At 42.7% G+C, this 18886-nt stretch overlaps 1 protein-coding gene across 1 annotated transcript; it reads right to left on the bottom strand.

The window, feature by feature from the left end:
• Positions 1-656: 656 nt before the first annotated feature.
• On the bottom strand, positions 657-16722 carry LOC103597442 (zinc finger protein 709-like). Its single transcript, XM_008581274.1, is given in 6 exon segments — positions 657-1857; positions 2020-2175; positions 2178-2262; positions 2663-2742; positions 2942-3068; positions 16555-16722. Coding segments are annotated over 6 exon segments (1605 nt in total). The 5' UTR covers positions 16558-16722; the 3' UTR covers positions 657-703.
• Positions 16723-18886: the final 2164 nt, after the last annotated feature.

Genomic DNA, 18886 nt, shown 5'->3' with positions numbered 1-18886 from the left:
TTGTTAAGTTTTCACATGATTGGGCCAGCCTGTGGCTCACTCGGGAGAGTGTGGTCCTGAAAACACCAAGGCCCCGGGTTCAGATCCCGTATAGGGATGGCCGGTTAGCTCACTGGGTGAGTGTGGTGCTGACAACACCAAGTCAAGGGTTAAGATCCCCTTACCGGTCATCTTTAAAAAAAAAAAGTTTTCACATGATTTTTTTGTGTGTCTGTCTTTTTTCATGACCGGTAAGGGGATCACAACCCTTGGTATGGCGTCACCCACACCGTGCTCAGCCAGCGAGCGCACCGGCCAGTCCTATATAGGATCTGAACCCGTGGCGGGAGCGTCGCTGTGCTCCCAGCACCGCAGCGCTCCCAGCACCGCACTCTCCTGAGTGCGCCACGGGGCCTGCCCTTCACATGGTTTTTAAAGTGCTTGCTAAAATTGAAAACATTCCTATATTTTAAAACTAGTAGGGTTTCATTTGTGTGTATTTCTACATGATTTTGTCAGGATGTAGGCCAACTGAATTCTTTTACACGTTGCTTATATTCAAGTGGTTTCTCACCAGTGTGAGTTTTCTTTCATGGCCTTGAATTAAACTGGGAAGATAGAAGGCTTTTCCACATTTTGACATTCATAGGTATTGCTCTATTAAGCATTCACTTGTGTGCTCAAAAGGTTTTGTAATAAATGAAAGATTTCTCACATTCATTCTTTAGGGTTTCACTCCAGAATGAGTTCTCTCATGATGTCGAAAGGAAGTGAGAAATTTGAAGGCTTTCCCACATTCCTTGCATTCGTAGGGTTTCTCCCCAGTGTGCATTCTTTCATGTACTCGAAAAGAACTGGAAGAACTGAAGGCTTTACCACATTGTTTACATTCATAGGGCTTTTCTCCAGTGTGAGTCCTTTCATGCATTCGAAATGAACTGGAAGAACTGAAGGCTTTACCACATTGTTTACATTCATAGGGCTTTTCTCCAGTGTGAGTCCTTTCATGCATTCGAAATGAACTGGAAGAACTGAAGGCTTTACCACATTGTTTACATTCATAGGGCTTTTCTCCAGTGTGAGTCCTTTCATGCCTTTGAAAGGTACCAGAACAACTGAAGGCTTTACCACATTGTTTACATTCATAGGGCTTCTCTCCAGTGTGAGTTCTTTCATGCATTCGAAATGAGCTAGGACAGTTAAAGGCTTTCCCACATACCTTACATTTACAAGGTCCTTCTCCAGTGTGTGTTATCATATGTATTCGAATGCTTGGGAGAGAAATGAAGGTTTTCCCACATTCCTTACACTCATAGGGTTTCTCTCCACTGTGAGTTCTTTCATGCATTTTAAAGGAACTGGAATGTCCAAAGGCTTTACCGCATTGTTTACATTCATAGGGTTTCTCTCCAGTGTGAGTCCTTTCATGTGCTCGAAATGAACTGGGACAGTTAAAGGCTTTCCCACATACCTTACATTTATAAGGTCCAACTCCAGTATGCGTTATCATATGTTTTCGAACACGTGGGAGAGAAATGAAAGTTTTTCCACATTCCTTACACTGATAGGGTTTCTCTCCAGTGTGAATTCTTTCATGCATTCTAACTGAACTGGAACGACTGAAGCCTTTACCACACTGTTTACACTGATATGGTTTCTCTCCAGTGTGACTCCTTTCATGCATTTGAAGTGAACTGAGACAGTTAAAGGCTTTCCCACATACTTTACATTTGCAAGGTCCTTCTCCAGTGTGCGTTATCATATGTCTTCGAACGCTTGGGAAATAAACAAAGGTTTTCCCACATTCTTTACATTCATAGGGTTTCTCTCCAGTGTGAATTCTTTCATGCATTCTAAAGGAACTGGGACAACTGAAGGCTTTACCACATTGTTTACATACGTACGGTTTCTCTTGTGTGTGAGTCCTTTCATGTTTTCGAATGTAATGGGAACAACTGAAGGCTTTACCACATTGTTTACATTCATAGGGCTTCTCTTGTGTATGAGTCCTTTCATGTTTTCGAATGTAACGGGTAGAACTGAAGGCTTTCCCACATTCCTTACATTTATATGGCTTCTCTCCATATTCCTGATACTTACATAGTTTGTGTCCAGTGTGAGATCTGATATACCTATTAAGAAATGAGTGACGCATGAAAACTTTTCCACATACACTGCATTCACATGATTTAATTACAGATTAAGATTGTTCAGATTAAGATTTAGAATCTGGCTGGTGAATTATCCATATTGACTATCTTTACTTTCACTGAATCCCTCTACCTTGACTTCTGTATAAAATAAGTAGCACACTATTAATGGTTTTTTAAAATTAATTTTACATTTATTTATAGGTATTAGAATTACATTTTAACAATTTTTAGGTAAAGTGTAAGTGTTCTGCCCTGTGTGAATTGTTTGCAAGTGAATATACTCAATGCTTGGAAAGAGGGCTTGACCATAGCTATTATCTAAATGGGTTATATTTATATGTGGGGTTTCAAACAACTATTTTTCACATACTGAACACCTATGATGTTTTTAAGGAAACATTTACTATGGAAACATTTTACTGAAAATTTTCTAAGAATAAATGAATTTGAAGCTGGGCTTATTGTTTTCCTTCCTTGTTTGTGAAATTTCATGACAGTATTACTAAGATTCTCTTGTGGTAGTGACTTACTCTTTTGAGTGAAACTCACCTTAGATTTCTCCCCTGGTTTTTGTAGTCATCTTCAATGTTTTGGCTTTTCCATTTCCCCCCTAAAATGCAGACCCAGAAAAATCATTACAAATTATTAGAAATGACAGAATAATTACAAGATTCTAAATCCATGACTAGCTGTGACCTTGGCTAGTTTGTTCACCAAGGTATTCTCTTTCTACCATTCAAATCTTGGAACACAGTTGAACAAGAGACACTTGTCTAATTTACTAAGTTAAGGAATATTGTTATCATTACCTATGCAGGCCAGGTTCTTAAAGGTTTCCAGCATCACATCTCTGTAGAGATTCTTCTGTGAAGGATCCAGCAGAGCCCACTCCTCCCAGGTGAAGTTCACAGCCACATCCTCAAATGCCACTGAGTCCTAAAATATCCCATGTATGTGTACAGGAGAATGAGTGAGACAAACAAAACTGGGGATGTATACTCAATTCACTTGTCCACATTCAATCCTGTGGTCTCCAGACATTTATCGTATGACTTGATTGTGAGAACTCTGACTCTCTATCCATCCTCACTTTTCGCATAAACTTAACAATATCATGAATACATAGAAATGACTTCTACATTTTTACTATGATCACTACAAGCTTTATTGTTCTCTAATGCTAGGAACAAGACCACCCTGGAGAAATAAGAGAAATGCTATACAAATAAAAGAAAATTTAAGAACACCAATTCCTTCTGAGAGAAACTCTTTCATTTCCTACCTTACTATGCACCGTATCACTCAGCATTTTGTGAAAAACAGGGTCAAGTCTGGATGAGGTCTTTATGAATAAATACAACTTAAGAACTGTGTGCTTTTACTTCTGTTCCCATCAGCAAACATGAGAGCCAGGAAGCTGCTGAAAATCTGCATTGTAACAAGCAGCAGCTGGCCATGGTGTCTTTTTTTTTTTTCCTTTTTGTCTTTTTTCGTGACCAGTAACGGGATCGCAACCCTCGGTGTTGCGCCTGCACCGCGCTCAACCAGTGAGCGGACTGGTCTCTATAGGGGATCCAAACCCTTGGCGGGAGCGCCGCCGCACTCCCAAACACCGCACTCTACCGAGTGCGCCACCGGGCCGGCCCTGGCCATGGTGTCTTGACGTACTCCAGGCAAATTGAAATATTTAACTCCTGCTGGTTGAGTGAAAATATTCCTTTGCAGAAGTATTGATTTCAGCATGTTTGTGTCACAGGCTGTTTTTCCTTTTTTTTTTCTGTCTCATTTTATGGGTCAAGGAGTTTATTGGGAAGTTAGAGCTCAGGATGAAGAATAAGGCATGGAGACTTAGACCTCCACAAAATCCTTATATTCATGAGCCTTAGGGCTGCTTCCTACCAGTTTTGAGCACACACAGAAGCACACAGACTGAGAATAACCACTGGAATGGAGGAATAAACCGGATGGCTGGTAGCCTCAAACATTAGCATGTGTGAAACATACAGAGTCCATGACACCATCAAAAAAACTTCCAAGTGTAATTTCATTAATACTTATTTTTTTGAAATTTCAAGGAAAGTAAAACAGAACACTGCTTAGTGAAAAATAATAGAGTGTAAAGGGATGATGAATAAACAAAGAATCAAAAGTCATCATCTATGGGGCAGGATGGAGATGAGTCAGGAAGGGGAACATCAGGAGATTCTAACAGGTGCCCAAGGTCCATTTATGCACATTGATGATGATTAGATGGATGTCTATATTATTATTAAAACATACCAGGAAACATTTTATTCTTTTCTGAATATATTTTATGATGAAAATGTAATGAATTAACTTTGGAAAAGAGCACACTTTATATTACTTTGTAACTTGCTGATTTTATTTTTATCTATTTATCTATCTATCTATCTATCTATCTATCTATCTATCTATCATCTTTTGGCAATCTTAGTTTTAAATCACAGTTTTGGCAGCAAAAATTTGGCAGCCAAAAAGCAAGCCAAATGTCTGTTTAGGTAGAATTAGTTATGTAACCTCACCATAATATGCACCTTTTGAAAATAAAAGGCAGCATGTATATGAAAGGATATGGAAGATTTATCAATAGAAAGTATATTGCAATTGCAGAAGCAGGTGAAACCCATTCAAGGTTTGACTCAGATGGCAAGATTAATGACACTGCACATGCCAAGTGAATAGGAAAGGGTTAATTACTTTCCTAATTTAGGTCTCTGGGGAGAGCAGGGCAGGCCTCTCAAGCATGTGTAAATCGGCTTGAGAGAGCAAAGAAAGGAACCTGCTGAAGATTTTTACTGAGGTTAGAACATGGGCCAGTGTGAGAGTTGGAGCATATAGGCAGGGGCTTAAGTGGATTGGATCTCTTGCCAGCACCACAGGAAGGGAACCCAGGCTTTGTTTTTACCCCATCCAGGTGTGGGACACAAAGAGAAAAAAAATATGGCTTAAAAGCTGTCAATAATATAACATCAAAAAATGAATCAGAGACTACAAAATTCTGGTCTGACAAGTAAGGAGTTTAGAAGCTGTCATCCTCATCCATGTAAGTAGAAAGCAAACAAACATAAAAGCAGTAAGTCGTCTTAGATCCATCAAGCAATTAAGGTCATAGGCCAAAGCTTTGTCTCCAAAACTGGAGAGACAGAAAAAGTAGCCATTCTGAAGTATGCCAGAATATTCTGTTCTTTTTAAGAAGGCCAGTCCTCAAAAGAATCTATTTCACCAATGCCTAACCAAATAGGATTTTACCAGAGCTGAACTGACATGAGAGGAAGGACTAAGAAGCACATGTGAAGGTGAAAATCTATTTTTCTTTCCAACACCAAATACATGGTGTGTTTTCCAACAGTACTTCAACTCTACAACAGCATCTATGTATCAAAATTCAATTCAATTCTAATACTAAGTACCCAGAATTAGTGTCAAGCCTAAATGGGATAAGGGCTCAGTTCTACAAGATTGCCTCACATCAGATGCCAATCACAAAATGGGGTACACAGGATACCCACGGTCTACTCAGCCACTACAAGTCTGGAGGTTCCTACAACACACCTTTCAATAATTCACTAGAACATCTCTCAGAATTCAGGAGAGTGCTTTACTTAGTATTACCAGGCTATTATAAAAAATACAATTCAAGAGCAGCCAAACGAAAGGGACAAGTAGGTCAAAGGATGGGAAGGGGAATGGATAGCTTATACGCGCTTCCTGGCTCTGCCAATTCATATCACCTTGATGTATTCACCAATCTGGAAGTTCTCTGAACCCTGACATTTATGGGCTTTATAAGAGGCTTTGTTATATAGACATGATTGATTAAATCATCAGCTATTGGTGATTAACTCAATTTCCTGCTTTTCTTTCTTCCCTTGATGTTGCGGGCTAGGGCTGAAAGTTCAAGGCTCGGTCTTTCAGGTCACCATACCCATCCTGAAGTTATCTAGAAGCTTTAAGAGTTGCTTCCTTACAACAAAAGAAGAAACTATCACTCCTATCATTCATAAAATGCAGTGGATTTAGACAAAGACCAATCAACTTTATTATCATACCACAGATCAGTGCACAGGCTCACTATAAGACTGAGACCAAACAATACCACTACAGCATGTTTTCCCACTACCCACACCATAACAGTATATCACTAGGGTTTCTACTTAATAACAGTGGAATGCAGTGAAACAATATTTGAGTTTCTTTCTGCAACTTTCAGAATTTATTTTAAAAGTCTACAGAACCCCAAAGATGACAGGAGAGGTAAAAGCAAGGACACCAGAAAAAAATTTATATTCTGACACATACAGCTTCTGAAAATATTAAACACAGCCTAATAAACCCAGCAGGAGAAATCTAAAACTTCACCCTAAAGTCCTGTTTACCTTAGTTTTTATTCCCCAGTACATCATGTTGTGTTTTCAGGAAAAAAAATACAAGACATGCTAAAAGGCTTAAAACCCAGTTTGAAGAGGGAGGGCAAGCAGCAGAGCCAGATTCAGGTATAGAAGAGATATTGGAATTATGAGTTCAGAAATTAAAACAAGCATGATTAATATGCTGAGGGTTCTAGGGGAAACGGTGAAAAATATGCAAGAACAGATGAGTAATTTAAGCAGACATATGAAAATTCTAACAGGATCAAAAGGTACTGCAGGAAATAAAATACACTGCAACAGAACTGAAGAACACCCTTAGTCATTCATTAATACAAAGGAAGTGTCCAAAGAAAGAATCAGTCATCTTGAAAAAATGTCAGCATAACCTTTCAAAACTGAAATACAAAGGAAAAAAAAAGGAATGAAATGTCCATAATCAGGTGAGTGGATAAGGAAACTGTGGTATATCTACACAATGGAATGCTACTCTGCTATAAAAAAGAATGAAATACTACCATTTGCAACAACATGGATGGACTTAGAGAAAATTATATTAAGTGAAACAAGTCAGGCAAAGGAGAAATACCCCATGTTCTCACTTATTTGTGGGAGCTAAAAATAAATAAACAAAGAGTGTGGGGGGGAAGAAGACACAATCACAACAATTCCTTGAACTTGTTAAGACAAGTGAACAGATATGATGTGGGAGGGGAGGGGGGAAAGAGGGATGGATAAAGGGTCATGAAAATCAACTACAATGTATATTGGAAGTTAAAATAAAAAAAATTTTAAAAAGAATGAAAAAGATAGAACAGAATATCCAAGAACCTGGGGAAAAACTACAAAAGGTGTAATACACACATAATGAGAATAACCATAGTAGAAAGAGAAAAAAAAGAAATAACTGATGCAACAAAATCTCAGAATTCCCAAAATTAATGACAGACACCAAAGCACATAAACAGAAATCTCAGAGAACACCAAGCAGTATAGATACCCCAAATTCATGCTTAGGCATATCATATTCAAACTGGAAAAAAATCAGACAAAAAAGAATCCTGAAAGAAGTTATGGAGGGTGGGGGTAGGAGAAGAACCAACACCTTAGATGTAGAAAAACATACTAAGAATTAAATTGGATTTCCTTTTGGAAAGGATGCAAGGAAGAAGATACTGCAGTGAAATATATAAAACATTGGGGAAAAAAGCCCCACCCACACAGAATTCTGTATTTAGCAAAAAAGTCCTTCGAATGTGAATGAGACAAAGATTTTCTAAAACAAAGAGACAAAAAAAAAAATGAAGAAATCTGTCACCAATGAACCTGCCATGAAAGAAATAAAACAAATTACTCACAAACAAGGAAAATGATGAACAAAAGAAGAGTATTAGAGAAGGAATAAATGAAAGTAAAATTATATTTGTTTTACTTATTCATAATGTGATGAAAGTTCATTCAAAATAATAACAGGAAAAAAAAAAAAAACAAAATAATAACAGCAACAATTTTTAGGTAATTATACCTTATGGATAAGTGATATGTTTGACTGCTGTGTTACAAGGATCAAGGAGGTAGAAACTGGGAATACTTTTTTGTGAAGTACTTGCACAACCGGTTAAATCATATAGTGTTACCTGAAAAAAGACTTGGGTTACTTGTAAATGTGTACTACAAATTCAAAGGCAAGCATGAAAACAGTAAAAGACAGATAAAAAACTATAATTGATATGCTAAGAGGGACCATAAATGGAATTAGGTAATAAGCTCCATAAAAGCAGAGAAGATGAAAAAAGAGGATGAAAAAGATACAAAGAACAATAGCAACAAATAGAAAACATTATAACAAAAAAAAGGTAGATATTAACCCAAGTAAATCAGTAATAACTTTAAACATCAACTGTCTCAATACAAAATTGAAAGACAGGTACTGTCATAGTGAATAAAAATATAACATATAATATGAGGGTACTTCCAAAAGTATGTGAAAAATAGAATTAAAAGATTAATACTAATCTTCCTATGAACTTTTTGAAGTAATTTCATATATGCTGTCTATAATAAACATATTTCAAATATAAAAACACGTATACATTAAAAATAAAGGGATGGAGAAAGATCTACCATGCTGACACTTTTTATTTCTTTTTATTAGAAAGCTGCCACAGCTATATTAATTTCAAAAGGGCTGAGTTCACAGCATTGAAACTTCAGTGATACAGGGGCATTACATAATGATAAAGGGGTCAATTCACTAAGAATAAAAGGAGGTCCTTAGTGTGCATGTGCATAACAACAGAGTGGCAAAATACATGAGACAGAATAACTCGTAGAACTGCAGGGAGAAATACAAGAATCCACCAGTATAGTTGGAGACTTCAACACCCCTCTATCAAAAATTTAGTGATTGGGCAAAGAGACAACCAGGAAGCACACAGTTGAATTGAACAGCACCATCAAACAAGCAGACTTAATTGAAAAAAACAGAATGCTTCATCCAGTAACGAAAGAATATACATTCTTTTAAAATTTACATGGAACAAGGGCCGGCCTGGTGGCGCACTGGATGGTGCGCCGCTTGGGAAGCGCGGCGGCGCTCCCGTCTGAGGGTTCGGATCCCATATACAGACCGGTTCCCGCTCACTGGCTGAGCGAGGCACGGGAGCAGCACCGAGGCTTGCGATCCCGTTGCCGGTCCCCGGTCCGGTACGGGGGCAACACTGAGGGTTGCAATCCGTTGCCGGACACGGAAAAAAGGCAAAAAAAGACAAAAAAAGACAAAAAAAAAAAAGAAATGTAAGTAAGATAAAATTTACATGGAACATTCACAAACATATCCCAAATTCTGGGACAAAAAATACACCTTAACAAATAGGAAAGAATAGAAGTAATACAAAATATGCTCTCAGACTGCCATGGCATCAATCCAGGAATCACTAATAAAAAGATAGCTTAAGAACTAACAAATACTTGTAGATTAAACAAACTACTTCTAAATAACAAAAGAATCAAAGAAGTCTTGAGATATTAAAAATTATTTTGAAAAGATAAAAATAGAACTTATTAAAATTTCCAAAATGTTGCAAAAGCAGTGCCTAGAAAAAATTTATCCTATTGAACCAGGTATACTACAAAAGAAGAAAGATCTATGATGAATAACCTCTGGGTGAAGTTTGGAAAACTAAAAACAGAAGAGTATATTAAACCCAAGTAGAAATGAGAAAATAAATAATAAAAGTTAAAAGAAGAAATTAATGAAATTGTGGGAAATCAATATATAAAATCAGCACCACCAAAAGCTGGTCTTGTGAAAAGATCAATAAAATTGACAAATATCTACTCAAGCTGAGAAAAAAATAAAAAGAGAAGATAAAAATTAACATGACAAATTAAAAGGGAGAAGTGAAAATGAAAAACATTTGACAAAACCCGTCATCCATTTATAAGAAAACTAAGAAGTGCAGGGAGCTCCCTCTTCTTAAGAAACATCATCTATAAGAAACCTGTAGTTAGTATCATACTTGAGGGTAAGAAACTGGATGCTTTCTTGGTAACATGAAGAACAAGACAAGAAAGTCCCCTCTCACCATTTCTTTTCAACACTGTACTGCAAGTCCTAGCTAATGTAGTAAGAGAAGAAAAGGAAATAAAAGCCAGGTAGATTGGGAAGGAAAAAATAAAACTGTCTTTGTTGCATATGACATAATTGCGTATGTAGAAAAAACTCAAAAAATCCAAAACAAAGAAAACTCCTGGAACTAATAAGAGAATATAGCAAAGTTAAAGGATACAAGGTTAATATACAAAATTCAGGCTTGCCAGTTAGCTCAGTTGGTTAGAACACGGTGTTGATACCATCAAGGTCAAGTGTTTGGATCCCCCTATCTGCCAACCCTGCCAAAAAAAAAATACACAAAAGTCAATTGCTTTCCTATACACCCATACAAACACAGTCAACTATTATCTGACAAAGAACCATTCCATGGTGAAAGGTAGTCTTTTCACCAAATACTGCTGAAAACAGTAGACAATCATATGAAATAAAATTAATCTAGACACAAACCTTACACCTTTTAGAAAAATGAACTCAAAATGGATCACAGATGTAATTGTAAAATGCAGAACTACAAAACATATAACACAGGAGAAAATCTAGGTGATGGTTGGTTTCATGATGAATTTTTATGTAAGTTTGACTTCATTAAAATGAAAAACTCCTGATCTGAAGCAGCCAGTGTTAGAAGAATGAAGAGACAAGGCAATACTTGGAGAAATTCTTCGCAAACACTTATTGCCTAATAAAGAACTGGTATCCAAAATTTCAAAGACCTCTTTAATCTCAGTAATAAGACAAACAATCCAACTGAAATGGGCAAAAGATTTGAACATACACATGAAAATTAGCACATGAAAAGATGCTCAAGATCATATGGCATTTGGGAAGAGCAAATAAAACTGATTAAGATATCATTGCACACTTATTAGACGGCTAAATTTCAAGATATGGAGAACACCAAACGATGATGAAGATGTGGAATAACAGGAATCCTCAGTCCTTGGTGGTGGGAAAGGAAAATGGTGTACCTACTTTGGAAGACAGGCAGTTTTTTACAAAACAAATCATACTCAGTGTATAATCTAGCAATCACATTCCTAGGTATTTACCCAACTGAGCTGAAAATAAGTGTTTATCGCAGAATCTACACGTGAATTTTCATAGTCTTATTCGTAATTTCCAAACCTTAGAGTGGACCATGATATCTGCTATGGTTTGAATGTGGCTTGGTCCCACCAAAACTCATGCTGAGATTTGATCCTCAGTGAGCCGGTGTTGGGAGGTGGGCCTAGCGGGAGGTGTTAACCGGTTAACATACCCCCTGCAGGGACAACTTCTCCTTATTGTGGAATGGAATAGTTCCCACAAGAGTGAGTTCTTAGAAAGACTCTGCCTTCCTGAGTTTCTCTCTCTTGCTTCCTCTTTCACCATATGATCTCCACCCGCTCCTCTTCCATTTTCTGCTCCGAGTTGAAGCAGCATGGGGCTTTCACCAGATGCAATGGCCCAATCTTGGATTCTCCAGGCACTAGAATCAGGAGCCAAATAAACCTCTTTTCTTTATAAATTACACAGTCTCAGGTGTTCTCTTATAGCAACACAAAATAGACTAAGACAATATCCTTCAATAGCAAATGGCTAAACAGTTTGTGGTGCATCCATAGGATGAAGTATTGTTCGTTATAAAATGAAATCAAGTATCAAGCCATAAAAAACAGGGAAGAACCTTAAAAGTATATTTCTAAGTGAAAGAAGCCAATGCAAAATGGCCATATACTGTATAATTTCAAATATGACATTCTAGAAAACTTAAAACTATGACAGAATAAAAAGATCTTTGTCAAGGAAAGAATGTATGAATAGGTGGAGCCTAGGGGACTTTTACGGCAGTGAAAGTATTCTATATGATGCAGAATGATGGACCCAGTCATTAAACATTTGCCAACACTCATAGATTATATAACACAAAGAGTCAGCCCTAATGTGACTATGGACTTTGATGCATCAATATTACTACATCAGTTGTAGCAGATCTATCACAGTAATGCAAGATGTAAAAAACAAGACAAACTGTGTGGAGAGAGAGGGGTTATGTGGGAATACTCTCTTTTCTGATCAGTTTTGAGTGTGCTACCCCTTTCCTGACTGAACCCTATCCATAAAAGAAGGCTATTTAAGGCTGAATTAATAACATGTGCAAAGGCACAGAGTGGGGAGCAAAAGTGAGGGATTGGGAGGCCATTTCAGGTATGTCCATATTCAACGGTTATCATATGGTATATGGTTACTGTAGGAAAACAAGTCTAAAGGGGTGTTGTAGTCAGCTAGGACTGCTCTAACAAACTACAGTGGTGTAGTGGATTTAATTATGTCCCCCCCAAACTCCCTGAAGCTTGAAATGTGTCCCCCAAGTTTTATGTATTAGAAACTTAGCCCCCACTATGACTGTTAAGAGGGTGGGAAATCCTATTATGGTAATTGAAAGGTGGAGCCTTAAACAGGTGATTGGATTGTGGCACCATGCCATAGTGAATGGATTAAAAATAGTGGTCAAGGGCGTGGTTCTGGGGGCTTTAAAAAAAGAGGAGAGTCTGTCTCTCTCTGTTCCCACCATCTTGCAGTGTGAGACACCTGGGTCATTGGCACCACCACCAGATGGAATTTGGGCTTCCCAGCCTCAGAAACTGTAAGCAAATAAATTTTATTTTCTTTATAAATTACCCAGTTCTGTGTATTCTGTTATAAGCAACACAAAACAAACTAATACAGGTGGGATGGGTGGAATAAACACTTGTTTCTCATAGTTTTGGAGCCTGGGGAGTCTAAGATAAAGACACAGGCTAGGTCACTTCTCAGTGTGACCTCACATAGTATATAGAGAGTGATCTCTCTCTCTCTGATTTCATGGGGTGAAGAATCCCACCATGAGGGCCCCAACACATGACCTCATCTAACCTTAATTACCAACCAAAGGCCCCATCTCCAAATACCATCACATTGGGTTTGCAGCTCCAAAATATGAATTTGCGTGGGACTCAGTGCGTAGCAAGGGGTACAGAGAAGGAAATTTATAAAAAGGGTGTTGGCTGGATAAACTGGGTGACCCACAGCCTCAGACGCAGCATGTATGCAACAGAGACAAAGAAACCGGAGAAAAACTTTTTCAGCATAATATTAAAGATATTAATAGTATTATTCAATAATAACTGACTGAAAACTAAAAATAGCCAAAACTCTACTTCATGATAAAGAGATGATAAAGCTATAAAGAATAATGGGGGGGAGGGGAGGAACCCACAATGGCTCACTCCTAGGTGGTGAGTGAAGGAAACCTGAGCAGTCAGAAATATTAATTCTGGGAGCTCCACACACCCTACTGTCCCCTCCTCACAGTGTAGAAACACTGCCACCTCCACGGTCTCAATTCTCACCAGCAGCCAAACACCTGCAGTCAGTGTAAGGTTCTGACCCGTGATGTCTTTTTTCTGACACCAATGTGTGGTGTTTGCTGAACACTAACCAACTCTCCAGCACCAGCTGGATGTCCAACAATCTAATTCCAACCACCCAGAGTTAGCACAGACCCCACAAGATCAGGGCTCATTCTCACAACACTGCCCCCAGTTTAGATGACAACTGGGACGCATGTTTCTGACCAACTGCCTATAAATCAGGGGCTCCCACATCCCTCCTCATGTTCAATAATTTGCTAGAACTACTCAAAGAAAACAGCAGAACATTTTATTCAAGTTTACCAGTATATTACAAAAGAACTCAGGAACAGTCAAATGGAAGAGATGTTGATGGCAAGAAAAGGGAGGATGTGCAAAGCCCCCCTTCTTGGGGTGGACCACCCTCCCAGCTCATCAATGTTTTCACCAACCCGGGAGCTCTCTGAATGTCTCTGCTCAAGAGTTTTTATAGAATTCAATCTACAGCCTCCCTCTCCTTCCTGAGGTCAGGGTGGAACTTAAAATTTCAACCTTCTAATCATGGGTTTTGTCTTTCTGGTTTCCAGTCCCCATTCTGCAGACATAGACTCCTCATTAGCATAAACTCAAGCATGGTCTGAGAGGGACTTGCTATGAATTACAAAAGGTACTCCTATCACTCAGGAAATGCCAATGGCTTTAGGACCTCTGTGCCAGCAACTGCAGACAAACACAAAATATATTTTTTAATACACCACACAAGCAAATAAACTATCAAATTCATAAACTTTTTCTCCATGGCAAAACCCAAAGGTGTCTTTCTCTATGTCTGACCCTCACCAACATTATCATTTTGCGCAAATTAAACCAACTCTGTAACTGCAAAATCAAAGTGCTGATACTGTTGAATTTTACCCAAGTTTTGTGATTCTGGTAAATAACTATAATTAAAGAAACCCCCACCAGCACCATCCTGGGTGTTCTGGAGACACAGGCTATTGCAAAAAAAACACCCTTCCCGTCACAACTTGGATGATGTCCCTTTACCAATGACAAGGCCAGACAGTGACTCTCCATATTCCCACTCTTCCTCATAAATGATTAGCTGAACAGTTCTGTCTTCACTGATCAGTCAGAACAAAATACTTGTCAACCAAACTTTGGTTAAATTTCTCTCCTTCCAAACCTATGAACTTAGACCCATCCTCAGCAGGCTGAGCCAAACCCCCTCCTTTATTGCCCTGTTGAGAACAGGCTGACCTCAGGGTGAAACAGTCTCTGATCTAGGATCTGACTTTGTCACCCTCCATCATGTCCTCCCTCCTATCTTCTTTCTAATCTTGTTTGCTCCTCCCTGTGAAAGAAAACCCTTTTCTGCCTGACTTTTGAGATGCTGCAGATCTTATACTCGGTCCTTTCCTCCTATTGCAATACTCCTTTAGAATAAGGTCACTCCTTATCTAAATCTGGATTTATTTCCCTTGACATACAGTCCCAGGACAGTAACAATTACAGCCTCAGAAAGGGCATCACCTGCCCTTCCGCATCTGCCTGTGAGTCCCAGCTCTCCAGGGCTCTGTAGAGTCTCTCAGTATAAAGGCTCCTTCCATGGTCAGTATGAGCAGGCTGGACACCTGCAGCAGAGGCTCCCCAGGAATAACCAACTGGGCCTTCAATGACCTCTATTTGCAGGCCCAGGATTGGCCTTAGCTTCCATTCACTGGCCTTACAAAATACCCAGTGTTTGAAAAATCTAGCCAAATCACTGAAATTCACTGTCCTCGCTCACTGACATACTCAAGGACCACTGTCTTCAGCAACAATGCATTCATTATGCCCCACTTTGTACCTGGATTGTCTTTTGCTTTTCAGGTTCTTGCACCAGCCCAGTGGGGTTTCTCTGTCCTTTGGGATAATTTTTCTCTCTTCACTAGTCCGAGAAAATCCAGACGGCAGGAGTCATTTCTGTCTTCCCCTCAATATCTGGGTCGGACTGGCTGACCACCAATTTATTTCCAGTCAATGGAAATTAGGTTTAGAGAAAGAAAACCTGAGTGTCTCAAGGGGTTGACGTTTTCGATGAAGTTATACCAGGAGACACCTCCCAGCCCAAGGGCAGCTGGCTGCTCACCTGAGAAGCCCCACCCCCAAACCTCAGATTCCTCTCTGGGGAAATGACCCAGGGGCTGACACTCACTAGACACTGCAAGAGACATGGCAGCTGTGGGCATCTGGGTCAGACCCAGGCAGTTTTAAACCAAGAGCTAAGAAAACGTAAAGAGTAGGGCTGAGGACACGTCACCCTGTAAAGTTTCCAAAGGGGAACCTCATTCCAAAGACATTCCGAAAAGTTCGCGCTTATAGAAGATAGGAGAGATGCAAAGATTATTTACAGCGGAGCTTCAGGTAGTTATTTTCTGCTTTCCTGTCAGGCGAAAAGTAAACAAACATCAAACAAAACTTTTGAAATGAGCTATTCTTTGCTCTATAAAAAAAAGGTAATGAAAAATAATTAAAACTGTGCTTGTTTCAAATGTACAATGAAGGACAATAGTTGATAATGTGGATTGGAGAGGGGAAGTTGGCCTTTGGGAACGCGAAGAGGAAACTGGAAATCTAGGGATTAATTGCCAGCCATAGGAAGAGCTGGCTGGGGAAACAGTCCTGGATTCATAGGCTGCTTGCTTCAAATACAAATGGAAGACACAGACGAAAACCGGTCCCCGGGGAGAAAGAAGGGACAGGGGACCCCACGGACCACAACTCCTCCTTCACACGAGCCCCACAGCCCGAATCGGGGTGTCCCTTCAGGACCCCGCTGTCACCGCACGGTCTGGGGACAAGCGGGGCCGCGGGCGCGGAGCTGCCCAGAGAGGGCTCCGGGCCGGGCCGAGGTCGCCGCCGCAGGGATGCGACAGGACGCCCGGCCACCGGCCCCGCCCCAACCTGCGGCCGGAGGGGACCCAGGGCCGCGCTGCGCCGGCGGCGGACTCGGGACCGCAGACTCCGGGGCTGAGCGCGGGAAGGCCCGGGTCCTGCACACTCACCATTTCCCGGCTTCCGGGAGTCCCGGCGTCCTCCCTACGGCTGCTGCGGCCTGTGCAGGTATTAGCGCGACAGAGGCTGCTACGGAGTTACCTGGGATACCTAGCAGCAGCGAGACCAGATCTTAAGCACCGCCGGGAAGACAAAGACCCAGTGAGGTTGCGAAGCGACAGCCCCTTCTCTCCGCAGCGTGCCAGACCGCACAGTTCTCGCGGCCACGCCCCAGCGTCCTGATTGGATTCTGCTACAGGTTCCCGCCCCTGAGATCTAAGTGAGAGGAACAGCGATCCAATAGATGGCTGAATAGAGCTAGATTGACAGCTTCTAGCCACAGCCCTTATCAGCTTCCTCCCGGCGCCCAAGCCGGTCCCGCCGGGAGGATATTTGTGTTTCGGCGGAACTTGCTCCTGACTTTACAGCGCTGGCGCTGGCTTCTTCCTGTACTCACTGGGCCCTTCCTGCTTGTTTCTTCTGGACACGGGGCCACAAGTGTGCATTGGAAGAAGAGGAAGGGCCTGATGTCCTCCAGCGACCAGGATTTTGAGACGAGGCATTTGGGGGCATTTTTGGATGGCTGAAGCACTGGCCAATGAGGCGCCCGTGGGGAAGAGGGTCGATGCCCCACAACCCAGGGGGGGTCTTCTGTTCTCCTGCCCATCGCCGTCAGGATCCGGTCTCTTGTGCTACAGAGGCCCCAAGTGGCTCTATGGCAACCCCTATCACTCTGTGACCAGCGTCGTGACCGTGGTAGCCTAGGGAAGACGGCGGAACTCCCGGAAGCCGGGAAATAGTGAGTGTCTGGAGGGCGTCCCGAGTCGAGGAGCAGGGGCTGGTTAGAACCGGCGGGAACTGGCTGTGGACGCGGAACTCGGGCCTCCCGCCCCCCTGTGGCCGGAGGGGACCGAGGGCCGCACTGCGCCGGCGGCGGACTCGGGGTCGCAGACTCTGGGGCTGAGCGCGGGAAGACCCGGGTCCCGCGGCCATGGCCGGCTCCTGGCGCCCGGCCCCGACACTCACCGTTTCCCGGGATACAGGGTTTCCCGGCATCCTCTCTATGGCTTCCGACGAGTGTGGGTCACAGCGCGACCGCAGTTGCAGCAAAACCACTTGGGGTCCCCGGAGCGCGAAGGCACGAGAGTAGAGGACCCCGCGGGGGAGTAGAGTGGGGGAACCTCCACTCTACTCCCCAGGGCGCGCCGCATCGGTCAGTGCTTATCCTGTCCCAAAATACCGCCACTGCCTCATACCAAATCCCTGGTCCCTGGAGGACATCGAGCCCTTCCTCCTGTTCCCGTGGGCACCCCTCCTGCTCTGAGGGAAAGAGGTCGCTGCATGGGACACTGAGCCTGGAATTTCCCTGCACACTTGTGGCCCCGTGTCCAGAAAAAACAAGCAGGAAGGGCCCAGTGAGTACAGGAAGAGGCCAGCGCCAGCGCTGTAAAGTCAGGAGCAAGGTCCGCCGAAACACGAATATCCTCCCGGCGGGACCCGCTTGGGCGCGGGGAGGAAGCTGTCTGATGAGGGCTGTGGCTAGAAGCTGTCAATCTAGCTCCCCTCAGCCACCGATTGGGTCTCATCTCCTGTCACTCAGGTCTCAGGAGACAGAGCCTGGAGCAGTGTCCAATCGGGGGCGCTGGGGCGGGACCCTGCGAACCGTCCTGTTCCATAACTGGACCCGGACGTTGTCTCGCTGGCAGTACTCAGGTTCCTGTCCCGCTACCCTAGTTCCCTCTGCTAACTTTGTTACAGTCTCTGTCGCCGTGTTTCCTGCTCTGGTGGCGGAACGTTAGGAAGGACGCAGGGGCACCCGAAAGCCGGGAAATGGTGAGAGTCGGGCGGGCGTCCCGAGACCGGAGCAGGGCCCGTTGGAACCGGCCGGAGCCGGCCGTGGCCGCGGGACCCGGGCCTCCCCGCGCGCTGCCCCGGAGTCTGACAGCCCGAGTCCGCCGCCGGCGCAGCGCGGCCCTGGGTCCCCTCCGGCCGCAGGGTGGGGCGGGGCCGGCGGCCGGGACCCCGGACATCCTGTCCTGTCCCTGCGGCGGCGACCTCGGCCCGGCCTGAAGCCCTCTCTGGGCAGCCCCGCTTGTCCCCAGAGTGTGCAGTGACGGCGGCGTCCTCTGGGGACACCCGGCTCGGGCTGTGGGGCTCGTGCAGGGGAGGAGCTGTGGTCTGTAGGGTCCCCAGTCCTTCTTTTCTTCCCGGGTCACCGATTTTCTTCCGAGTGTTCCCAGTGTCTGGGAAGGAGTGTCTCAAGTCCACAGCCCTGTCTGTCCCCATACCCTACCTCTTCCTGGGCTGGCCATAAATCCCATAGATTTCCAGATCCCTCCCCGC

This window comes from Galeopterus variegatus, unplaced genomic scaffold (assembly GCF_000696425.1).
Source record: "Galeopterus variegatus unplaced genomic scaffold, G_variegatus-3.0.2 Scaffold2313, whole genome shotgun sequence".
Taxonomy (NCBI): Eukaryota; Metazoa; Chordata; class Mammalia; order Dermoptera; family Cynocephalidae; genus Galeopterus; species Galeopterus variegatus.
Note: the sequence above shows the minus strand (reverse complement) of the source record. Positions and strands in the feature narration are given on the sequence as shown.